The following is a 23031-nucleotide window of genomic DNA, read 5'->3' as shown; positions in this document are numbered from 1 at the left end:
ATTGTACACTGGAAGAGGAAAAACAAGCTTTCCTGCTTTAACTCCCATTATATTTCTCAACTTTGAATGAGCTAGTCATTGAACTTCTGAACCAGGTGAATAAACTGAAATGAAAAAAATATTCTCTGCACTTTCAGAAGAGGCTGTTGTTGTCAAAAGCTTGTTTAGCACTTAAACATTGGTTGTAGGTGCTTGGCCAGTGATTTCACCAGTTCACTGGTTTGACTTTCTTTAAAACTTCATCAGCAAACATGTACTGCTTGAATATCATTTATTTTATATAATTCAAATCAGTTTTAATAAATTACAGTAAGCTTATACCTTAACATAGGTTGTCATAATTTCAACTTTAATTTTAAGTAGGTTTATTTTTAAAAGAAAAATGTATTTAATTTTTTTAAAAATCAATTTTTAATTTTTTAAAAATTCACTGAATTTTATCCACCCTGCAACACAAACATTTTCTAAAATGTTACCAAGAACCTGAAACAGGCCTTTCTCAGAGGCTTTTTATAGCCTTCCAATAAGTAGTTTAGTGTCCTAAGGGAAAGTAGGTCTAATTAGTGCTCGGGGTTGTTTTGGTTTTTTATTGTTGTGCCCACACAGTAAGGGTGATCATCTGTCTATAGTAACTCATAGCTTATAGTTGTTTTAGATGGAGAGGCTGGGCTGTTCTTTCTGTCACACTCTGCAGAAGATGCTTAGTGAGAATTTGTCACACAGTCTTTCTCCATCCCCTTCCAAATGTTCTTGCTGAGCATTCACCAGCCAACGCAACCTATTTAATTTGCTGACTGGGAAGGGGAAAGAGAAAGGACCACTGTCATTTAAAAAAATGTTTAACAGAACGAACCGTTTTCTATCTGTGCTACAGATAGATTTAAAATTCTTTGGATTTATATTGCTAATTCTTTCATTCACTTTTACCATTTATGTCATTAGTTTACTTAAGCTTTTATCTCTGCTTGGAGAATAAAAATGAACCAGCCTGTTTCACTCTTCACTTTATGCATGGGTGCTCATGCACATCAAAATGCGACAGTATCTTGGGTTTAAAACATTGCAGGGTAATTTTTTTGTTTTTGTTTCAAAAAATGTTTTTATTTTAATTAAAATAAACAAATTAATGGAAACATTACTACTTATCTTAGGTTTTACAAAAAATTAATTTTACAGAAGTAAATTGTGCGCTTGATTTCACTTGACAATGTCCTCTGAATTATTTGCAGTTATTACCCTGGTTATTATTAAAGGGTGGATACTGGAGAGGAGTGTTTTAGTTTTAAAACTTTTAGCTGCACAGGTTAGTGGCATACATATTCATTGTTAGGTCTGTTGCCTTTATTTCTCAAAGGTGGGATAGGGTAGACTGTTTTAGTTGTCTGTTCCACATTAGTAGTGAGCCTCTCTTTGAAGCCACTGCATATCTTACAGAGGTGTGCCCTCCTACTCCCTTGTGTCTGAGTAGTCTGGGAGTTGTCATGCAGCTGAACACTCCTGCGGACCATCAGTTTCAGATTGGAAAGGAAAGATAACACTAGTGTGTCATGTGAACTGGCTGGCTACTGACTTGCCATTTGTTTAATATCTCTTTGCTTAAATGGGATAGAAAGCTGAAACATGGTCAGGCTATGCTGAACCGTAATGACAATGTCTGCTGGAAACTTGGTATGACCATTAGAGGATTGTCTTTTGTGTCACTGATCCAATGGGACTCCTCTACCAAGCTTTCATTCAAACTACAGGGTGGGGATTAGGGGGACTGCTTTGATAATGATAACTTTTAACTGTACAAAAGTATATAAGGATCTAGTTTTTGAGTCTGTCTGGTATAATTAAATTACAGTTATTTAGATGTTTTGTAGGTTTAGTGATTCTGTACACACATGTGCACATACATCTTTTCCTTATGGTTCATGATACAATGTCTCACACTAGTTTCCTGCACTAAATATATATTTCTTGTAGGGCTGTCGATTAATCGCAGTTAACTCACGCGATTAACTGAAAAAAATTAATCACAATTAAAAAAAGTAATCATGGTTAATCGCAGTTTTAATCTCGCTGTTAAACAATAGAATACCAATTGAAATTTATTAACTATTTTGGATGTTTTTCTACATTTTCATATATATTGTATTCTGTGTTATAATCGAAATCAGTGTATATTATGTTTGATTAAAAATATTTGTACTATAAAAATGATAAAAGAAATAGTATTTTTCAATTCACCTCATACAAGTACTGTAATGCAGTCTTTGTCATGAAAGTGCAATTTATAAATGTAGATTTTTGTTGTTGTTGTTGTTACATAACTGCACTCAAAAACAAAACAATGTAAAACTTCAGAGCCTACAAGTCCACTCAGTCCTACTTCTTGTTCAGCCAATCGCTAAGACAAACAAGTTTGTTTACATTTACAGGAGATAATGCTGCCCTCTTCTTATTTACAGTGTCACCATAAAGTGAGAACAGGCATTTTGCGTGGCACTTTCGTAGCTGGCATTGCCAGGTATTTATGTGCCAGGTATGCTAAACATTTGTATTCCCCTTCATGCTTTAGCCACCATTCCAGAGGACATGCTTCCATGCTGATGACGCTTGTTAAAAAAAAAAAAAAGCATAAATTAAATTTGTGACTGAACTCTTTGGGAGAGAATTGTATGTCCCCTGCTCTGTTTTACCCGCATTCTGCCACAAATTTCATGTTATAGCAGTCTCGGATGATGACCCAGCACATGTTGTTCATTTTAAGAACACTTTCACTGCAGATTTCACAAAACAGAAAGAAGGTACCAATGTGAGATTTCTAAAGAAACCTTGGGTCGAGTGCTGTAGCTATAAGAATCTGAAGTGCCTTCCAAAATCTGAAAGGGACGAGGTGTAGAGCATGCTTTCAGAAGTCTTAAAGAGCCACACTCCAATGCGGAAACTACAGAACCCGAACCACCAAAAAAGAAAATCAGCCTTCTGCTGGTGGAATTTGACTCAGATAATGAAAATGAACGTGCGTCGGTCCACACTGCTTTGGATTATTATCGAGCAGAACCCGTCATCAGCATGGACATATGTCCTCTGGAAAGGTGGTTGAAGCATGAAGGGACATACGAATCTTTATTGCATCTGGCACATAAATATCCTGCGGTGCCAGCTACAACAGTGCCATGCCAACGCCTGTTCTCACTTTCAGGTGACATAGTAAACAAGAAGCGGGCAGCATTATCTCCTGCAAATGTAAACAAACTTGTTTGTCTGAGCGATTGGCTGAACAAGAAGTAGGACTGAATGGACTTGCAGGCTTTAAAATTTTACACTGTCTTATTTTTGAATGACCTTTTTTTGTACATAATTCTATATTTGTAAGTTCAAGAGATTGCACTACAGTACTTGTATTAGGTGAATTGAAAAATACTATTTCTTTGTTTTTTTAAAATGAAAATACTTGTAATCAAAAAGAAATTAAAGTGAGCATTGTACACTTTATATTGTGTGTTGTAAATTAAATCAATATATTTGAAAATGTAGAAAACATCAAAAATATTTAAATGGTATTCTATTATTGTTTAACAGTGCAATTAATCATGATTAGCTTTTTTATTGCACAATTAATCATGATTAGGGTTGTCAAGCAATTATAAAAATTAATTTCTTGTTAGTATCACTTTCGTGAGTCTTAGTCCTTAATTTTATAGATTTGGGGTGAGGGGGGAAATACCGTTATAAAACATATTATGGATCATAAGTTTAGGTACCAATCAAAGGAAAGTGGCCTAAGTGAGTCCTAAGTAGGACAACCCTCAGACTTTATGTAGTCTTTGTTGCTTCCTCTGTGGTACCTTTATTAGTATAAGCTCTTCAGTCCAGATGTGATAATTTAAGAAGAAATTTGAGAACATTTCTCCACACATAAATGTATAGATTTATTTTGAACTTAATCACTTAAACTAACTCCCTTGGGCGCATATGAAAATCCCAGCCTCAGTTTACTAACTTCCACTCTTTTATAGCGAATTCTATTCCCAACTGTTCCAACCACTGTTTGTTTAACCTTAGACAAGTCGCTTAGAACAAAACTTTCAGTTGTAGATCCTTGGCACATCCGAAATCAGGCACAAGATGTCTCACATTGAGTGCCCTTAAATCAATGCACACAACATTCACAGATCCATACATTTTTAAGGCTACAAGGCACCGTTATGATTTCTAGTCAGACCTCCTGCCAGGGCCGGCTCCAGGGTTTTTGCCACCCCAAGCAGCAAAAAAAAAAAAAAAAAAAAAAGCTGTGATCGCGATCTGCTCTACCGCCGCCGCTTCAGTCTTCGGCGGCAATTCGGTGGGGAGTCCTTCTCTCCGAGAGGGGGAGAGGGACCCGCCACCGAATTGCCGCCAAAGAGCCGGACGTGGCCCCCCCCCCCCCCCCCCCCTCCGTTGGCCGCCCCAAGCACCTGCTTACTGGGCTGGTGCCTGGAACTGGCCCTGCCTCCTGCATGACACAGGTCACAACTTCACCAAGTGATTCTTACATCAAGCCCATGATTTCTGGTGGAGCTAGAGCATATCTCTAAAATTAGTGACTATTTTCTGAAAATGTGCTTGTTGGCTTTGAGCTTCAGTTTCCCCTACTTCACAGGATTTTGAGGCTTGCAAATTTCTTTATTATTAAACGTTTAAGTGAGTACCTATAGACACAGAAAATAAAAACTACTACAGATTTCTCATTCTGTCTCCATTATGCACATTTCCATATCCATGTGAACATTAAATCTTAATATGTAAATTATCAGTTCAATCCAAGCATAAGCTATATTTGATAAAATGGCACTGTTTACATTAGTTCCAGGACTTCTGAAAAAGTAAATAGCATCTTTTTTTTTTTTTTTTTTTGGTCCCTTGTTGAGTAATGATCACGTTTAAAAACCAGCTGCTTGGATTTATGTAAGTTTGAGAGAGAAAGAATGATTATTTCACAAACATGAGTGCTCTAACATTAAGTGTTGAAGATATCTATGGGCTCACACATGGAAAACTCTCTGTTGGAACTGATTATTATATGTTTAAATTCTTAGGATAATCCAAAGAATTGTTCCTGTAGTCCATTAGTATTTTGTAATGAGACACCTCAGTTTAAAAAATAAACAAACAAATATATATATATATATATTCATTCCCATGGGGAAGGTAATCAAGTCCCTTTATGCTCATGAATGTCCAGAGATGTGTAAGAGGAGTGCCCTGTTGTCCACACCATGTTATTAGATATTCATAGGTTTTGCAAATTATCTCACTTTCTAGCATTTTAACGTATGTTTGCAGCACAAGGGGTTTGTAACCGCCTTTAATTGGGTTTATAAATATTTTCTATGTTATTTGAAGAATTATTCCTCCTTTCCCTAAAGGATTCCTTCAGCATCTTTCTTATATGCAACAGATATTATGCCTCACCAACAGTGGATTGCTCCTGTCCATGATATTTTGTAACACTCCTGTGTGTGTTCTTACTTTCCTTCACTCATGTGTGCAGTCATTTCCGTTTAGAAAAGTACAGAATGCAACCCTGTAGCGTAATGGCAATAATACAATTCTATAATTGTAATTTAATGTTGTTGGCTTGGTTATTAAATAAGCAGATAGCTGTTTTCTTCACCAGTTGGTGTTTGAATAGTCTTAGTCTGTATTCTCAGGTACAGCACATTACAGTAATCCCATCTGATGGTGTTAAAGGCATGAGGTCTGCATCTAGTAAAGCACGCAATCTGCTTGCCAAGTCAAAGTTCCTCTGACTCTTTGGGTTGACATGATTAAGAGACATCAGTTTCATAGCCAGCAGTACACAAGGGAGTGGTACAGCCAGCATCACGTCTGACTGCTTTTGACTGTCCTAACCCAATGGATCAGATGTGTACATAGAAAAAAAAGTTTTGGCTACTTTATTACCTGGTCATCCAGAAGCAGCAGATAGCATATGATGTCCCTCCCAAAGTTATAAATCAGAGTATTAAAAAGTGGGTAAATTCCCTCACATGTGGGTCAGGCATTACCTCATTTATTATTTTTAAAGTCAAATAGTCAAAACAACAGAGCTTTATTTGATTGCCCTTCGGTTTCTCTACTTCCTTCTTTCTTTTTTACAGCTGCTGCCCGTTATGAAGAAGGAGAGTCTGAAGCAGAGAGCATCACTTCCTTTATGGATACTTCTAACCCTCTTTATCAGCTTTATGATACGGTTAGAAACTGCCGAAATAACCAGGGTCAGCTTATATCAGAACCCTTTTTCCATTTGCCTTCCAAGAAAAAATATCCAGATTATTATCAGCAAATCAAAATGCCTGTTTCATTGAAGCAAATCAGGTAAGAAAATATGGAGTATAAACTATATTTGCTGGGCTTGAGCACATTGAAGAGCTTCTTTCATTTCTGGCCTATTATACCATGAACTAATTCTTGTTTTATATTTATATAGATAGATAGATATAGATTAGATAGATATATCTTGGTAAACAGATCCGTACGGTTACTATATGTTACGTGGATTAGTTCTGCAACTGCTGTCATCGATTAAGTAGTTCAAAGAATTCCGTGTATTTTGCCTTTCAAATTGATCTATATCCATCTTCTGACCTTCCTTTGTAGATGCCTTCTGTTTGTGTTTTTTCATTTGTTTTAATTGAAATTAAGGTGTAGGACTCAGAGTCCTGAAGGTTGAGATATCTTTTTACCAAACAGGTACAGAATGGCTAGTGATATAACAAGCTTCCACACAACACCCATATTGTTGTTTGTCCTGGACCTTGTTAGACACTTGTATAGGAGCAAGAAGATGGTTTTATCTCTGGTCATTCTGTCTTTGTCCCTCTGCTTAGACAACCACCAAGGTGTAAATTGTTACATTCTTTGGTGTAATAATACATAATGACTTCAAAGGAGTTACTTTGCTTGTAATTTATTGTAACTGAGATCCCAATCTGACCCATGGTTCTTTTTGCTCTACAATATCTTTATTTTTTCATATTTTATTTATATAGACACACACACACCTATAATACTGTTGCAGCAATTACATTGCTTATGGAAGTAATTAATGCACCTTGGTGCTGTGTAAATATTATTTTTTTATTCAAACTGGAGAGAAGGGCCTGAAATTCATGTACGCTGTATATAGCAAAAGTGAATTTTCATATTAGCTTTATCTTGTTCACTGACAGGTGAAATGTAGTATTTATCTGTCTGCTGCACCTTGGTTAAATCTTGGATTATATTCAGTCAACACTTAAATTACCATGTAATCTGCATATTTGTATGCACAAAAATTCTTCCAAAGGCACATGTGCATACTTAAATGCGTGTGAGTTTAACTATATAAAGATTTGCAGAGTTAAGCACTGGAATAAATTGCCTAGGGAGGTTGTGGAATCTCTGTCATTAGAGATTTTTAAGACCAGGCTAGACAAACACCTGTCAGTGATAGGACTGAGTATTACGTAGACTGTCATGAGTGCAGAGGACTGGACCAGAAGACCTCTTGAGGTCTGTAACACAAGCGGACTCACTCCTGCGGCGCCTCCTGCTGGTCTCTTGGAATTAGCTCGACCCAGCCTCCGGAGCACCCTCTGCAGGCCGGTGATCTGCCTTGCTCTCTACTTCCGGGCCCCGTGTCCCTCCCAGGACCCCGGTGCCCCTTGCTCTGGGTGCTACCCCCTGGCAGTACCCACACGCTAGGTCTCCCCTCCCAGGGGAACCCCCACCCACTAACCCCACCTCGCCTCAGTGTCAGGCTACTGCCAGTCACCATCTAGCCCCACTCCCTGGGGCAGGCTGCAGTATCAGCCTACTCATCACAGGCAAGGTTGGGTTTGGGCCTGCTGCCTTGGCCTATCTCTAGGCTGCCCTCTGCAACCCCCAGTACCTCCTGGCCTAACACTAGGCCGCAGCCTGGGGTTTTCCAGGCTGGAGCTCCCCAGCTCCCCAGCCTTTCCCCAGCCCTGCTCCACCCAGGTACTCTGCTCTAGTTCCCTGCAGCCAGACCCTTCTCTCTCTGCACTCAGAGAGAGAGAGAGTCCTGAGCTTCTGGCTGCCCTGGCCTTTATAGGGCCAGCTGAGTCTGTTTGGGGCGTGGCCCCAGCTGCCGCCACTTCCCCCAATCAGCTCAGCCTAAAGCTGCTTTCTCCAGCCACAGCCCCCTCTGGACCGGAGCGGGGTTACCACCCCGCTACAAGGTCCCTTCCAGTCCTACAATCCTATAGGGAAAATAAAGCAGATTGGGTCCTAACAATACATTTTTACATCTTCAAAGTTCTCTGTATTTGTTAATTAATTTTGTGAGGTACTTATGTAAGTAGTATCTCTTCAATTCCACAGATAGGGGAAAAGGAGACAGAAAGGTTAAATGCCACAGAAGATAGAAGTCAGTGGCAAGCAAAGTGTGGTACTCCTGGCTCCCAGCTCAGTCAGCTAGACCAGTGACTCTCAACCTTTTCAGACTACTGTACCCCTTTCAGGAGTCTAATTAGAGTTGCCTACCACCAAGTTTCATCTCACTTAAAAACTACTTACTTACAAAATCAGACATAAAAATACTAAAGTGTCACAGCACATTACTACTGAAAAATTGTTTACTTTCTCATTTTTACCATATAATTATTAAACAATTGGGATATAAATATTGTACTTACATTTCAGTGTATAGTATATAGAACAGTATAAACAAGTAATTGTCTGTATGAAATTTTAGTTTGTAGTGACTTCGCTAGTGCTTTTTATATAGCCTGTTGTAAAGCTAGGTAAATGTCTAGATGAGTTGATGTACCCCCTGGAAGACCTCTACATACCCCCAGCAGTACGCATATCCCTGGTTGAGAAGCTCTGAGCTAGACCATATTGCCAGAGAGGTCCCAGAGGGTCCATGAAGCTTGTGGCCATGCTCACTCATTCTCCCTTCTCCATCCTCAGGTCCCCAAATTTTGGGGGGCATTATAAATGTTAAGGCTAATTTCAAATTCTCTCTGAAATGAAAAAAAAACCTGTAGCCTTGAAAGCATAAAGCTGATTACTAGTGGAGAGAATTGGTCATAGTGAGTGTCCATTTAAAAGAAACAGTTATTTACATTTTACCCAACCCAGGCACTCCCGATGATGGTCTTATAAGCCTGTGAAACAGTCTTTTGAGCGTAGAGTGGATTCATGACCATGTTTGGATGTGGGAAATAGTGTTACTTGTGGTGCTGCTGATGGCATTAGTCCTCTGACAGCAAGTTCCCTCCCAGCTAGCTGCCGGCAACAGAACTGGCTCTTCTGTTGAGCTGTCGTAGCATCTGGAAAAAGAGTCCTGGCACAGTATATTGAGAGAGATGGTATTGTCTAGTGGACTTGAGGACAGACTGAGCAGAGAACAAGGCAGAAAGAAAGGTGGGAGCAAAGCAAACAGAACAGAAGAAGGATGAGAGGAGTAGAAGAGAGTGTAGTTTGGAAGAGAGCAAGTATGACTAACAGAGGATAAAGCGAGTATGAAAGAGAAAGAATAAGTGTAAGGGGATGCATCTTATTTGAGAGAGTACAGAAGAAAGAAACAGTAGATAGTATGGAGTTGATTGTGTTAGGCATAGAAGGAAAGAAAGGGGATAAATAGGGGCTGGAAGAAAGGGAATCAGAAAAAACACAAATTACATTTGCTGTGATAAAATAGCTAACTCATACTCATTTTTATTGAATATATCTGGCAGACATTGGTTTCTGTAAGTTTGGTAAAGGCCGCTGGGGTAGTTATTCTGAGAATTTAAGTTAATATTGCTGGCTACTCTGGATTCTATAGTTAAATAATTGGAGGAACAGACAGGAAATAGTTTAAAAATCACCATAATGTGAACACAGTCACCTGGGAAATGGGGCATACTAGGACTTCAGTTTACTTTAAATAATTGTCCTTTGAATAAAATTTTAAAATGCTGGCAACTATGAAACCGAAGAGAAGCAGATGAGTTCATTTTCCACAACAAAAAAAGCTGAAAGTTTGTGAGAATCTTCTAGCCACTACCACTTTTTAATGTATTAAATTGGGAGATGAGGGGAGAGGGAGTTGCACATGCCCTAAGAATAATCATGCTGCCTCCTCCCTTTCCCCACCTCTCAAAAATCATAAAGCAAATCCTGTGCAGGGTTGTGATAAATCGTGGACAGGAGGCAGTTAAGTTGAAAAATCTGTCTGGCTACCACAAAATGTTACGGCCAAGTTGTAGCATGCTCCTAAATTAAGAATACTTAAAAAATAAACGAATCAACAAAACCCTACCACCACCACCCCTGGTAAGCAGATATCCCAATTCCTATTTTTGTGTGAATGGATAACATCCAAACATTGTATTGCAATGCATATGTACAGGGAGAGTGTTAAGGTTTTCTTGGAAGCTATTAACTCAATTTTTGTGTGATTAGAGTCTCATCCTTCAGATTTACATTAATACAGGACTGTTTTTATATAATGGTATAGTAAATGTTACCAGCTGGTCAAACACATTTTGATCTGTAATTTAAAAATGAAGTAGTTACAGCAAATAGAGGAATAAAACATGACAGTTCACTTGAATGATAAGGAAAAGGGTGGCATTTAATGGGAACTGATGTTTGAATAAAGGAATGAATGCATGATTAGATGATTATGATGGTCCCTTCTGACCTTAAAGTCTAAGAGATGTATCTAGAGCACAGCACTTTTTTGCAGATTAGATTATAAAATTACAGAAAGAAGTTGCTTGGTGTTTAAATTTCTCAGCCTGTTATGTTTAAACTAAATGATCATTTGCTTTGTAAGTTAGAACCTTCTTACAGTGGGAGTAACACTGACATTCCTTTTTTAGTTCAGTGTATTTAGAAGTCAAACCTTCTAGCTGTTACATTCATTTGTTTGTTCATTCTGAAAAATAATGGACTTCTGTGTGTGTTACCATTCCTTTATTTTAGAAATGCAAAAAGTGGAAAAATACACCTTCCTTGAATATTCATGAATACTCTGAAAGAGAAATTACAGTAATTAGACCTGCTTGGTTAAAATGATTTGTAAATATTCACAGCTTTTTGAGCTTTATAAAGTTTCATTTCCTTTTAGTCAGATTACTAGCAAAGCTTTGTACACATATTTCTTGTAACATGCTATTAAGTAAAAGTTTGTATAACTTATTTTTAATTTGTTAGCAAATGTTTCCAGTGCATATTCATACTCTTTTTTGTGTGTGTGTCATCTTTAATGTGGTATAAAAAAGAGTTTGGCATTTCAAAAACCACTTAGAATAGTTTGTTCTATTCTTTTGCTTCCTTGGTCATGTGTGTTTCCTCAGTGTTGTCTATCTTCTTCAAGAAAAAGAGACAGCATTCTTCTTCCTTGAATTCTTTCACTCAGAGGCGGAGGTCAGACACGCATGGTTCTAAATGTATGTTTTATTGAACAGATTTTGATGTTTAATCCTTCCTTAGCTTTTTGCATTTTTCAAGGATTCTTCACATGGTATGTCTTCAGAATAAGGAAAAATAGGTAACGTGCAATTTGTTCATTAGAACGCTATTTCAAGGACATACCTAGACAGATTGTCTGTCTGTTTGAATGTGGAGCAGTTATTGTTTTGTCCTTAAATTTCACAAATGAAAGAGTGATCAGCTACTGGAAGAACTTGTGATGGATTGAGTGCTGATTCAGTTCCTTTCACATTCTAATCATATAGAGGTCCAAAGGAAGGAAGATGTCATGCCAAGGTTAATTTGGGCTCATTAGACTTTAAAGCTGGTCCCAGATTTCAGCAGCAAACTAATCTTTCTCATTTTGTTTAAGAGGGAAGGATTTTCAAATGCAGTACATGTTTCCAGTATACCCTTGGGATCTTTTGAGGTTGGATCAGAAGAGACTAAACTTGTTCTTGAGCTCATTCTTTGAAATCTTTCCATTACCAACACCATCAACCATGTACTTTAGATTTTTCTTGGGTTTTCTTTATATAAAGGTTAGCATACATAGGGTTTACTGAGTTACAGTGGTGCATTGCTGAATAGGGCTATGATTTTGGCTAGTTTAAGCCTCACTGTACAAAATAAGCGAATGAAAGGTTCTGTTACCACCCAAAGTAGCAAAGTTGGGGTATTTAATTTTCTGCTGAAGGCATATCTCATTCTGTAGAGCTGGAAAAGTCATGATACTTAAGTTTTATTAACTTTGAATAGAATTAGATTTGTTAAAAGTACTTAGGTCAGGGGTGGGCAAACTATGGCCGGCCTGCGAGCTCCCGCTGGGGAGCGGGATCTGGGGCTTGCCTTGCTCCGGTGCTCTAGCCGGGGCGCTGGGTCAGGGGCCGCTCTGGCGCTCCAGCTGGGGCACTGCGTCAGGGACCGCTCTGGCGTTCCAGCCGGGGCGATGAATTGGGGGCTGCACCACGCGGCTCAGCCCTGCTCCAGTGCTCCAGCTGGGGCGCTGGGTCGGGGGCCGCACCACGCAGTTGTGACCCTGCTCCAGCCGGGGCACTGGGTCAGGGCCTGCACCACGCGGCTCGGCCCCGCCCTGGCGCTCCAACTGGAGCCTGCTCCACGCGGCTCCCGGAAGCTGCAGCATGGTCCCACTCTGGCTCCTAAGTGCTCCAATGGGAACTTCAGGGGCAGTGCCTGCCGATGGGGCAGCATGCAGAGCCGCCCGGCTGCGCCTCCGGATAGGAGCCGGAGAAGGGACATGCCACTGCTTCCAAGAACCGCTTGAGGTAAGTGCCGCTTGGAGCCTGCACACCTGAGCCTCTCCCCACTCCCTAACCCCCTGCCCCAGCTCTGATCCCCCTCCCACTCTCCAAACCCCTCGATCCCAGCACAGAGCACCCTCCTGTACCCCAAAACTCTCATCCTCAATCCCACCCCAGAGCCTGCACCCCCAACCAGAACCCTCACCTCCTCCCGCACCCCAACCCCAATTTTGTGAGCATTCATGGCCTGCCATACAATTTCTATTCCCTGATGTGGCCCTCAGGCCAAAAAGTTTGCCCACCCCGACTTAGGTGAATAACTTCCTTTATCACCCATTATATGCAGACAACAAGCACCTGATTTTTAAGAGCGCTGCTCATGTGCCTACGGTATGCCAATGCTACACATGAATGTCCACATGGCCAATTGGCACCTCGCTATCCAATCCATGTGGATGTGCTAATCAGTAATTTACTCATGCCTTAAGATTTTATGCAAATATAGTTTTGAATCTTCAACCATATTTCTTGAAAATCAGAAATCCTTCATTTTGCAGTGCCTTGGAAAGGCTTGTTCTAGTTAGAATAGAAATGCCATCAGATACAAACCTCACTTGCAAAATAATTGAGGGAAACCCCTCCCCCCCCATCCTTTGTTTAAAAGATGGAGGATCCCTCCTCATGTGTTCTCTTCTCCTTCCCACCCCGCTTTGTAGAGCGAGGTCTCAGTTTTACCTCACATGTAGATCCCACAAGATATGCCTGATCAGTTTCTTCTTTACCCGTAAACCAGCCTTATGGTATTCTGACTTGTCAGGTAGAGATATTTGCACAGAACCTCTGTATGACAGAGGGGGCAGGTTTAGAATTTCAGATATTTTTCTGAAAGACATTTTCTTAATCGTCTTATCCCTGCTGTTGTCACTTCAAGATTGGACTACTGCTGTGCACTCTACATGGTCATACATCTAAAATCTATTCAGAAAACAAAGCTTGTGCAGAATGTAGAGGCCCATGTACTAACGGGTATATTTTTCCAGGAGGCACATGATGCCAGTGATCTGGGGTCTGCACTGGCTCCCTGTTAGCTTCCTGGTGAAGTTTAAGGTGTTTTAACCTATAAAGCACTAAATGGTTTGGGACCTACTGACTTGAAAGATTACTTCTCTCCCTGTACCATACAGTTAAACTGTGGTCACCATAGGTGGTCCAACTAGGATCCCCTCATTATAGAAGGCAGGATATTCATAGACTCATAGAAGATTAGGGTTGGAAGAGACCTCAGGAGGTCATCTAGTCCAACCCCATGCTCAAAGCAGGACCAACACCAACAAAATCATCCCAGCCAGGGCTTTGTCAAGCCAGGCCTTAAAAACCTCTAAGGATGGAGATTCCACCACCTCCCTAGGTAACCCATTCCAGTGCTTCACCACCCTCCTAGTGAAATAGTGTTTCCTAATATCCAACCTAGACCTCTCCCACTGCAACTTGAGACCACTGCGCCTTGTTCTGTCATCTGCCACCACTGAGACAGTTGAGCTTCATCTTCTTTGGAACCCCCCTTCAGGTAGTTGAAGGCTGCTATCAAATCCCCCCTCACTTTTCTCTTCTGCAGACTAAACAAGCCAGTTCCCTCAGCCTTTCCTCATAAGTCATGTGCCCCAGCCCCCTGATCATTTTCGTTGCCCTCCACTGGACTCTCTCCAATTTGTCCACATCCTTTCTGTAGTGGGGGGCCCAAAACTGGACGCAGTACTCCAGATGTGGCCTTACCAGTGCCAAATAGAGGGGAATAATCACTTCCCTTGATCTGCTAGCAGTGCTCCTACTAATGCAGCCCAATATGCCGTTAGCCTTCTTGGCAACAAGGGCACACTGCTGACTCATATCCAGCTTCTCATCCACTGTAATCCCCAGGTCCTTTTCTGCAGAACTGCTGCTTAGGCAGTTGGTCCCCAGCCTGTAGCGGTGCATGGGATTCTTCCATCCTAAGTGCAGGACTTTGCACTTGTCCTTGTTGAACCTCATCAGATTTCTTTTGTCCCTATTCTCTGTGAAAGACCTTTGCCTCTGAAGTTTAGCTTGTATTTGTTGAACGTCAGAGCACAGTGCAAAAGCCTATCTATTTGATAAAGGCTTTGAGATGGATTATGGTTTGGGGGGTGGGTGAAGAGGGATGCGGGGATGTTGCTGGCTGGTGAGCTAATTTATTGTATCATGCTGGTGGGTTAGTGTTCCTATGTGTATTTAAACTTACAATGCATTGATAAGGGGCCTAGAACTTGTTTATGATGTGTATTTAAAATCTAAATAAATAAGATTTTCTGAGATCTTTAGAGGGTCTCTAAAGGCTTATCTATACACAGTTCTTGTACCATTTTCAACTAAATCCGTTTAGAAACAGATATGGTTACATCAGTGCATAACCTGCCCCGCCCCAATATTGATATAGTTATACCAATATAAATTTACAGAAATAGGATTTACATTGATATAGTTAAATAGGTACAAAAACTGTGTTCAGACCAGCCCTTAATAAAGAGGAATAGCATAAAGAGGACTAGCACAAAACTAATGGAGAGAAGATTGTATTGAATAAAGAAATGCAGTATTTGTGGTGTGTATGTAGATGGAATCCATCAGGAGTCTTCAGAAAGCTGAGCAAAACCTTTCTGCAACACAGCAATCAAAACACATTAACTAACTCCCAAACTATAGTCTAGGAAGTCAATTAGGAGTCTAGAATTTTTAAGGTGTGTATTTTCATATTACTATCTTCCAATGTCTTAAAATTTCTCTATCTTTGTACAAGAAGACAAATACATCAGTGTTGCACAAGAACATTCACAATGTATACACTGCTAGAATTAAAACAAACTTCATTCAGTTAGTTGGCTCAGCAAACAATTGAGAAGCATGAGTATTGCATCTATGTACCTTATGTGCTTTCGAGGTGATGAACTTTAGCATAAATGTGTTCTTTATCCCAGCCCTAATGATTACCTCTATAGCAAATACTTCAGAATGGAGAAGGGGTAGCTTTTTTCCTTCTCCTCCCACAGCAGTAAAGATGGAGGGTACTCTTGCAAATATTTGGAAAGTTCTACTTGAAAAAGTATTTACTGTTCCTGACTGTCATGAGCTTCATAATCATAGTCCCATTAGTCCATCTCTGATTGAGACTAATTCTGCCATACTGTCTGTCAGTGGTGCGCAAATTTGGTGGGTGGGGGGAGGCACAAAGAAACTTCAGCCTTTCACCCTTTTAAAAAACAAACATACAAATAAAAGCACAGTCTTATTTTCAACAATTTGGTAAATTTCATAACTACAGCAGGTCTGCTATGCCCTTAACATTAATTTAGATATTTATTAATTTTAAAACTCATTTAATGATTAATAATTGATTATTAAAAGACATAAACTGGCAACATATATAATAATAGTTGAGAGCCTGGGATCCATAGAATGAGTCAGACACTCTAATACTAAACCGAATGAATTAATAGTCTCACCTCTGCATTTCCCCTGCACCTTCCAATGTGAAAACCTAATTTCATATTACAAGTAATGCAAAAAACTCAGTTTCAGATTACAAGTAATGGAGGGGGTGTCCGACAAGTTCCGTGAATGGTAAGGGGGAGCACGGCTGGAAAAGCTTGCATACCACTGGTCTACGTCAGTTGTCACAGTCCTCTGAACAAAGAAATACAGGTCTGTCGCATCTTACGCTGGGGTTACGTTCCGCAGTCAGTGCGTAAAGCGAAAATCGCGTATAGTCAAAATGACCCTTGAAAATCCTTAAATCACCCATAAAGTACAGTTTTGTGTAGACAACCCTGTACAGTACTATGTATTGTATACAGCAATGTACAGTACAGTATATAATAGACTACATATGCAAAATATAATTTTACAGTATTTTTAATAACATAACAGAGAGACAGAAGAATGAAAGAATAAAAAATGAAAACAGTACAGTACTGTAAACCTGAACAGTCACCAGTCATCCTGGATATTCTTGCTAGTCTTGTTCTGTACACACACGAATGATTAGTCTTCCTCTTCCCCTGACAACACTATCATTGAGTCGTCAGGGCTTGATGTCGATCCAGGAGTGACGGAGAGCGAGTCGTAGACGAAGTGGTTGGCTCTGGTTCAGCTCGAGAAGTTGATTGTGTAGGCTCTGCTGCTGCTGGTTGTTTTTTCTTTAAAAACATGGTGATTGGCAACTGTCACTGTTGTCTCTTGAGCTCCTCAAACATTTCTTGGTACAGTCTCAAATCATCTGTAATACTACATGTGATTTTGAGGCTTCATTCCATAGAAGAATCGTATTCAGAAATTAAATCATTCAAGTGTTTCGCTGCTTGGAACACTTCAGAAAATTTATGAAGATTCCAAGTTGCTGGCTCTTCCTGTTCGTCATCATCTTCGTCTTCTGTAGACGATTTGATCAGTTCCTCTAACTCTTTGTTAGTCAATGTTTCTCTATGGCCCTCAATTAATTCCTCAATTTCTTCCTCGAGGATGTCAATGAAGCCATCACCACCCACTTGCCTGGCCACCTGAACAATGAGTTTCACTTCTTTGTCAATGGTCGGGAAACCCTTAAAATCATTCACACAGTCTTCCCATAGGTTTCACCAACATGCATTGACTGTTTCAGGCTTGATTGCATCCATTGCCTGTTTAATATAAGTGATGCAATCAGCAATGTTGAAGGACTTCCAACACTCCATCACATTAACATTTGGATCAGCTTCCATAGCGGTAAGGATCCGTGAGAATGTAAGCCTCGAGTATGTGGCCTTGAAACAGCTAATGACACCTTGGTCGAGAGGTTGGAGGATGGAGGTGGTATTGAGGGGGAGGAAAAACGACTTCAACATCGTTATGCGCAAACCAGAGTGCCGCAGGGTGGCCAGGAGCATTGTCTATGATCAGCAACACTTTAAAGTCAAGTCCTTTCTCTTCAAGGTACTGCTTGACCTCCAGAATGAAACACTTGTGGAACCAATCCAGAAATAATGCTGCCGTCACCCAAGCCTTTTTATTTGATTGCCAGAACACAGGCAGGAGATTTTTGTTCTTGCCTTTTAGGGCACGGGGATTTGCAGCCCTGTAGAGCAAGCCCGGCCTTATTAAATGCCCAGCCGCATTGCCACAAAGCAACACAGTCACACGGTCTTTAGCTGCTTTGAAGCCAGGGGCTTGTCTTTCTGATTTCGAAATGTAAGTGCGGGTGGGCATTTTTTTCCAGAAGAGCCCAGTCTTGTCAGCATTAAAAACTTGTTCTGGAAGATAGCCCCTTTCCTCTATGATTTTCTTTAATTGTTCGGGGTAGGCTTTTGCTGCCTCCTCATTCGCAGATGCAGCTTCACCAGTAGTCTGCACGTTTTTGAGGTTGAAGCGGTTCCTAAAACTGTTAAGCCAACCTTGGCTGGCTTTGAATTCCTTCTTATCAGAAGGCTGTCCCTCTTCGGTGGGAGGTTTGAACAGCGCATAGATGCTAAGAGCCTTTTCTCGCAACATGTTGCCATTGATAGGCACACGTTTACGGTTCATGTCTTCCAGCCATAAGTTTAATGCCTTTTCAGTCTTCACTAAAGTCTTATCATGCACGTGGCTCGTCACCTTAGCAGTTACTGGAGCACTTGATGCCACGGTTTGACGAATTTCTGTCTCTCGAATCTTGATGGCACGGATGCTAGATTCGTTGCAGCCGTATTTACGCGCCACGTTGGTGATGGACATACCGTCTCTCAATAAGTCCAACACAGCCAGTTTTTCCTCCAGCGTTGGAACAGATCGCTGTTTCTTCGGTTGAGCACCAGATGAAGTAGGTGCAGGGCCGGCTCTAGGCACCAGCAAAACAAGCTGGTGCTTGGGGCGGCACATTTTTAGGGGCGGCATGGCCGGCGCCAGAATGCCGCCCCTAAAAATGTGCCCCGGCCGCCCTAGCTCACCTCCGCTGCTGCTGCCACGGCGTGCGAAACAGCTGATTCGCGCGCCGCTACTTGCCCTCCCTCCCAGGCTCTCAAGCCTGGGAGGGAGGGGGAGCAGCGGCGCGCGAATCAGCTGTTTCGCTCGTCGCGGCGGCTCGGGGTCTCCCCCTCCCTCCCAGGCTCTCAAACCTGGGAGGGAGGGGGAGATCCCGAGCGGCCATTTCGCGCGCCGCTGCTCCTCCTCCGTTCCAGGCTTGAGAGCCTGGGAGGGAGGGGGAGAAGCGGCGCCCACGCCGCGGCCACTCGGAGTCTCCCTCTCCCTCCCAGGCTCTCAAACCTGGGAGGGGGGGGAGATCCCGAGCGGCCGTTTCGCGCGCCGCTGCTCCCCCTCCGTCCCAGGCTTGAGAGCCTGGGAGGGAGGAGGAGACTCCGAGTGGCCGCGGCGCGGGCGCCGCTTCTCCCCCTCCCTCCCAGGCTCTCAAACCTGGGAGGGAGGGGGAGATCCCGAGCGGCCGCTGCTCCCCCTCTCTCCCTCCCTCCCTCCCAGACTTGAGAGCCTGGGGGGAGAAGGCAGGGCTGGGGATTTGGGGAAGGGGCGGAGTTGAGGCGGGGCCGGGGGTGGGGTAATTAAAAAACGGGGGGGGCGGCCAAAATTGTTTTTGCTTTGGGCAGCAAAAATCCTAGAGCCGGCCCTGAGTAGGTGGCTTGCGTTTAGGGGCCATGTTATATGAAAAATACGTACTGTATCTTTAAACAGTACAGGCACAGTAGAATCTCACTCAGCGCGGCGAGATGCGCACAGTATGAGAGGCACAGGGGGACTGAGTACTGTAGTGGGAACAGCAGATTCGCTTCTCCCATCTCACACTCACTCTGGGGCATACGCACTATTTAAACTGTTGGGGGTTTTTTTTGTTTGTTTGTTTTTTTTGCCAACCCTCCAGGGTTATTATAGGGGAGAACCTTATCACAGGCCTAAAGACATGCTGTTGCTGTCAAGTCCCCCCCCAAAAAAATATTTTAGTGGGAACAGCAGATTCGCGGCTCACGCTGATGGACTCGCCTGCACTTTTTTCCCCCCCGACCGCGTAAAGCTGAAATCGCACATGTTAAATGCGCATAAGCTGCGACAGACCTGTATTAACAAAAAATATTGGTCGGATGCCATCACATTCCTTGAGAGAGAAGCAGGATGTTTATTTGTGGGAACTTCTCTCCCATTGCACTCCTCAATGGACACTTGGAGTTAGTGTTTTGATGAATCTTTCATGTATAGGTTCAGTTCTAACTAGTAATTTTAGATAATTAGCTTAATTGATTCCCAATTAGTTTATGGAAAAGATGTCAAAGAACATAATAAAATAACACTTTAAAAGTGTAAATTGCATGCTTACATTTTCTCCCTTGACAATGCAAATCTGATTTACATACCACGTGTAAATCCCATCAGTCAAGCCGTAAGCAAATAAGTGTCTAGTCATTTTCACATTGGATAATCCCATGTAAATTGGGAAATTTAGAATAATATTAAAACAGCCTTCTTTTTAAAAACATACATTCTTTTGCAGTTTCCCATGACACTTTCTACCCTGTGTTGCCTTGTATATGTCTAATGGTGTATTGTCCTTTTTATATTTAAATGTTCAACAAGGATGTATGTATGTACATGCATGCACACATCACATACTTGTCAATAACTTTGTTAGACTTGAAGAATTTAATATATTTTATTATACAAGATCTATCTTAAACATAACAAACAAGCATACTATCTTCATCAATTTTCTAATTAGTTGGAGTAAAAGCATCCTATAGTGTTTGATGCTAGACAAATGGAAGAGGCACAAAACTTATATTTTCATGAATATGGAATATTAAATCACCAAGTACATCACATAGAAGAGAACTTGAAAAAACATCCTGTATGCTTAGTGTCTGTTGTTTAAATAAATAAATAAATAAATAATCTCGAAGTAACATATATAGAATGCATAGTGCCAAATTCTACCCTTTTTACACCCAGGCAAATAGTTGATGTTAATGCAACTGCACAACGCGCAACTCAAGACTGAATTTGGCTCATAAGTTAATTTGTACCAAAACCCCTTAGTAGTGGATTTTGATAATCTATAATGGAAAAGAGTGATACCCTTGCAGTATAGATTGGGGGCAGGGTTGCAAAAAAAAAAAAAAAAAAAAAGTCAGTCTGCTGCTTATTCATGAGTATTAAAAGTGAGCTAAAAAAGATTTTAAAGAAATTAACAAGCTATTCAATATCCTAAAGTGTTAATAGAATGTGTTGATTTAAAATGATACATTTTAAAGCAAAATGTTAGAAAATAAGTTCCTGTTCCTCTTAATGTTCAGGATCTTGGTTCAGGAGTTTATTTCTCCCCCAAGAAATATATTCTGGTAGCACCGAAAGGCCTCCACCAGCTATGGGGCCAATTGTGTAGGCTCTGTACAAACATAAATGACACTCTCTACTTACAGATTAAAAGACATCACATCAGATGGATGTGACAAACAAGCAGGGTGGGAATGAGGTGTGAGGGAGGTGGGATAACAAAAGTAATAGGATATGATCAATTTTTAGCCAATCATTAGCAGTACTCACAACTTGCCTGCCTGCCTAGCACAGTTGCCAACTTTCACGCGGTAAATAAGCATCCTGGCTTTCACAGTAAACCCAAAATCAAGCCAATCTCATTTCAAAACAAGGCCAAAACAAGCCAATCCCTAAGAACCCCAACACTCTATGTGACTAGTTCCCCCCGGCATGCAGTCTGGGACTGTGGTGGGCCCGCTGTGCACCCCGACTCTCTCGCCTCCCTTCCCCCTGCTTGCACCCCCTTACCCCTGCTTGCCGGGAGCTGATTAAAAAAAAAAAAAGCAATAAGCTACACCAAGCAACAATCTAGAAGACAAAAACTAGCCAATAAACAACTCACAAGCCAATTAAGCCAAAAATAAGCCCAATTTCTACGTTTTTTCCCACGGGTTTGGCATGTCTGCTGCCTAGCAATTTGCAGGTATTGTGTGCTGTTTTGCGGATACCGGTTTTCTGTATACACTTTAGTTGAGGTGAGTTTTGATGGGGGACTTGATGGAAGATGAAGTTTTTGAGTGGCAATTTTTCCAACACACAAGGGGAAACAGGAGAAAGCAAAAGGTGCTTGCAAGTCAATGCCGTCTGATTGCAATTTGTTTCCAGACATGAAATGACTTGATGGTCTCAGACCAGTTCTTAGTAGTATTTTCATAACAAACTTTACTGCAGTTAGCACTAATCTACATGCTTGTTGCTGGCAGTTTTAGCAGAGGCCAAAAATTGACAGCCTGATCCAAGAAGGTGTGGAGCACCACCAGTTCCCGATAATTGGAGCCATTGGCACTTAGCATTTTTCATGTGGCGCTGACTGCTTTGTAGGACCATGCTCACAATGAAAATGGGGATTGAATTATCTTTTTATACTGCAGGTGGTCCTTCCAGGCATGTTGGAGCAGTTATAGGGGAAACTTGTACTTCTGCCTCACACGCTATAATCTATTCTATGTACAAAAAGAGGGCTAGAGTCTCCAGAGCTGTCAGTAAGGCACCTTTCCTAATGCTAAATTCACTTTAAAAAACACAAACAAAACCCAAACCCTTTGTTTGGCATGTCCAGTTGCAATGCTGAGGTATCAAGGCACCATCAGAACACATTCCTCCACATCAGAGTTCTTCTGTTATTGACTTGCTTGGAAAAAAAGCATTTGAAATAATTACTTTACAGTGATGGACTATTGTGAAACAACATAAGTTGTCTGTCTTTTCCACAGAACCAAACTGAAGAACCATGAATATGAAACTCTAGACCACTTGGAGTGTGATCTGAACTTAATGTTTGAAAATGCCAAACGCTACAATGTTCCTAATTCCGCCATCTATAAGAGAGTACTGAAAATGCAGCAAGTTATGCAGGTATAAAGAGAAGAGTAAAACAATCAAGATAACTATATGTATGAATTTATTTTCTTTAGGTGGTAGTTCTTGGAGCTTTTAAATGTACAGTAGTATATTTGATAATTTATTAGTGGTTCTATATGTTCAACAATGCAGTTTTTATGGTTAAGTATCCTGAACATATTTTAATGTTCAGAAGTTCTCAATGCATCCTATACTGGGTGATCTGTCTTTGTCAGGAAATAAATCTGCAAAAATAATGTGCTGAATGTGGAGTGGATCTTCTTAGTTATTTCTCCAAATTACTTTGTTTGCAAGTAGATTAGAATCAAGCTATGAACGTAAGTACAAGAATCTTTAAAATTGACAGATACAATATAGCTAAAATGACTTTAATAAAAGGATGCTAACACACTTCGTGTATCGTGAATTACAA

At 41.0% G+C, this 23031-nt stretch overlaps 1 protein-coding gene across 19 annotated transcripts in view; it reads left to right on the top strand.

The window, feature by feature from the left end:
• Window positions 1-23031, top strand: part of PBRM1 (polybromo 1) — an 82666-nt gene that overhangs the window by 18519 nt on the left and 41116 nt on the right. For all 19 annotated transcript variants that reach the window (XM_065407662.1, XM_065407670.1, XM_065407657.1 and 16 more), the window contains 2 exons: window positions 6132-6348; window positions 22472-22613. In XM_065407662.1, the coding sequence (XP_065263734.1) occupies window positions 6132-6348; window positions 22472-22613 (359 nt within the window). The remainder of the gene's footprint in view (window positions 1-6131; window positions 6349-22471; window positions 22614-23031) is intronic.

Source organism: Emys orbicularis, chromosome 7 (genome assembly GCF_028017835.1).
Source record: "Emys orbicularis isolate rEmyOrb1 chromosome 7, rEmyOrb1.hap1, whole genome shotgun sequence".
In the NCBI taxonomy this organism is placed as follows: domain Eukaryota; kingdom Metazoa; phylum Chordata; order Testudines; family Emydidae; genus Emys; species Emys orbicularis.
The sequence above is the reverse complement of the archived record's forward strand: the minus strand, read 5'-3'. Positions and strand labels throughout refer to the sequence as shown.